This window comes from Notothenia coriiceps, unplaced genomic scaffold (genome assembly GCF_000735185.1).
Source record: "Notothenia coriiceps isolate Sejong01 unplaced genomic scaffold, NC01 NC01_scaffold00016194, whole genome shotgun sequence".
Lineage (NCBI taxonomy): Eukaryota > Metazoa > Chordata > Actinopteri > Perciformes > Nototheniidae > Notothenia > Notothenia coriiceps.
In genome coordinates this window covers 1-1,053 of record NW_011348895.1, presented here as the reverse complement: position 1 = coordinate 1,053, position 1,053 = coordinate 1, and the positions used below count along the sequence as shown (strand labels likewise).

General features: G+C 41.3%; 1 protein-coding gene across 1 annotated transcript; it reads right to left on the bottom strand.

Annotated features, from left to right (window-relative positions):
- Window positions 1-221: 221 nt before the first annotated feature.
- On the bottom strand, window positions 222-828 carry LOC104949431 (bile salt-activated lipase-like). Its single transcript, XM_010775789.1, has 2 exons — window positions 605-828; window positions 222-481 (listed from the first exon to the last, which is right to left on the bottom strand). Exons 1-2 carry the CDS (start codon window positions 769-771, stop codon window positions 298-300), a joined length of 351 nt encoding a protein of 116 aa, XP_010774091.1. The 5' UTR covers window positions 772-828; the 3' UTR covers window positions 222-297.
- Window positions 829-1,053: the final 225 nt, after the last annotated feature.

The following is a 1,053-nucleotide window of genomic DNA, read 5'->3' as shown; positions in this document are numbered from 1 at the left end:
CAATAAAATACACAAATATTCTCATGTTTTCATATCTGGTTTGCCGTCTATTTTGTAAATCTATTTAACACACACTCTTATCTTCGATATATAAAAAAAAAAAACATAATGCAGGTTCCATGCAAATTTCATTTGTTGAGTACTACTATAGTTCAATAGGTCTAACTAAAGAAAAAAACAAACAAGGAAAGATCATTTGTATTTTTCATCAATTTATTTTTTACATGGACAAATGAGTATTTAATAATTCAGGTTTACAGGTCCACACTGCAGCTGCACATCTGATGCACAAGGAGTTTATTCTGAGGCTGAAATGGGAAGGTTGGGTAGGACGCTGGCCCAGAAATGCACATGACGCGTTCTCATCTTCTGTCTCACATAGGCTCTGTTCATATCATGATGGATCTCCACGTACTGGTGTCCAGTGCTGGTGAACTGAGGCCAAGGAGTGGGCACACTCTGACCTCCTTTGTTGGGGTCCCTGTGGATACAATTGGGAAAGTGCAAAACATTTAAGACAGTTTTAGGTTTCTACTTGAATGTCTAATTCAGGTCTGTTTGAATTCTGTGAATCTCCTATGTCTTGTATCTGCAGAAATGTTACCCAGTTTTGGCGAAGTTGGTCCAATAGGCGATAATGTAGCCAGAGACGTGACGGTGGCGGGGCCAGTACCCCAGTGGTGAGGAGAAAGGCTTTCCGAAAACGTACTGCAGGTCATCAGCGTGGTCGGCTCCCATCCAGCTGGGGTAGGGCCTGGCAATGCCTCCCATACGGCTGGGCTCAGAGAAGAGGTAGGAGTAGGTCCGGCCAGTTCTTTGGTGAGGCAAGGAAAAAAAGGTATGTAACAATGACTACACAACAAAAAAATGCTTAGAAATCCACAAGTGCAGTTTTCAAAAGGGACAGTCGAAAATAGCACTAAAGATTGTGAAGAGCACATTATTACTCGCTTGTAATACAAAACAATTTAAGGATTTTGGAGATTACTAGGGACATGACCAGGGACTAGGAAATCAAAATTACGATGCGGAACAAAAGGGCTTTTAAATAAG

Bases quoted from the DNA above. Each gene is read 5' to 3' on its own strand.
- LOC104949431 (XM_010775789.1), bottom strand. From the start codon at position 771: ATGGGAGGCATTGCCAGGCCCTACCCCAGCTGGATGGGAGCCGACCAC. The intron at 482-604 runs GTAACATTTCTG...TTGTATCCACAG, and splicing joins ACCAACTTCGCCAAAACTGG to GGACCCCAACAAAGGAGGTC.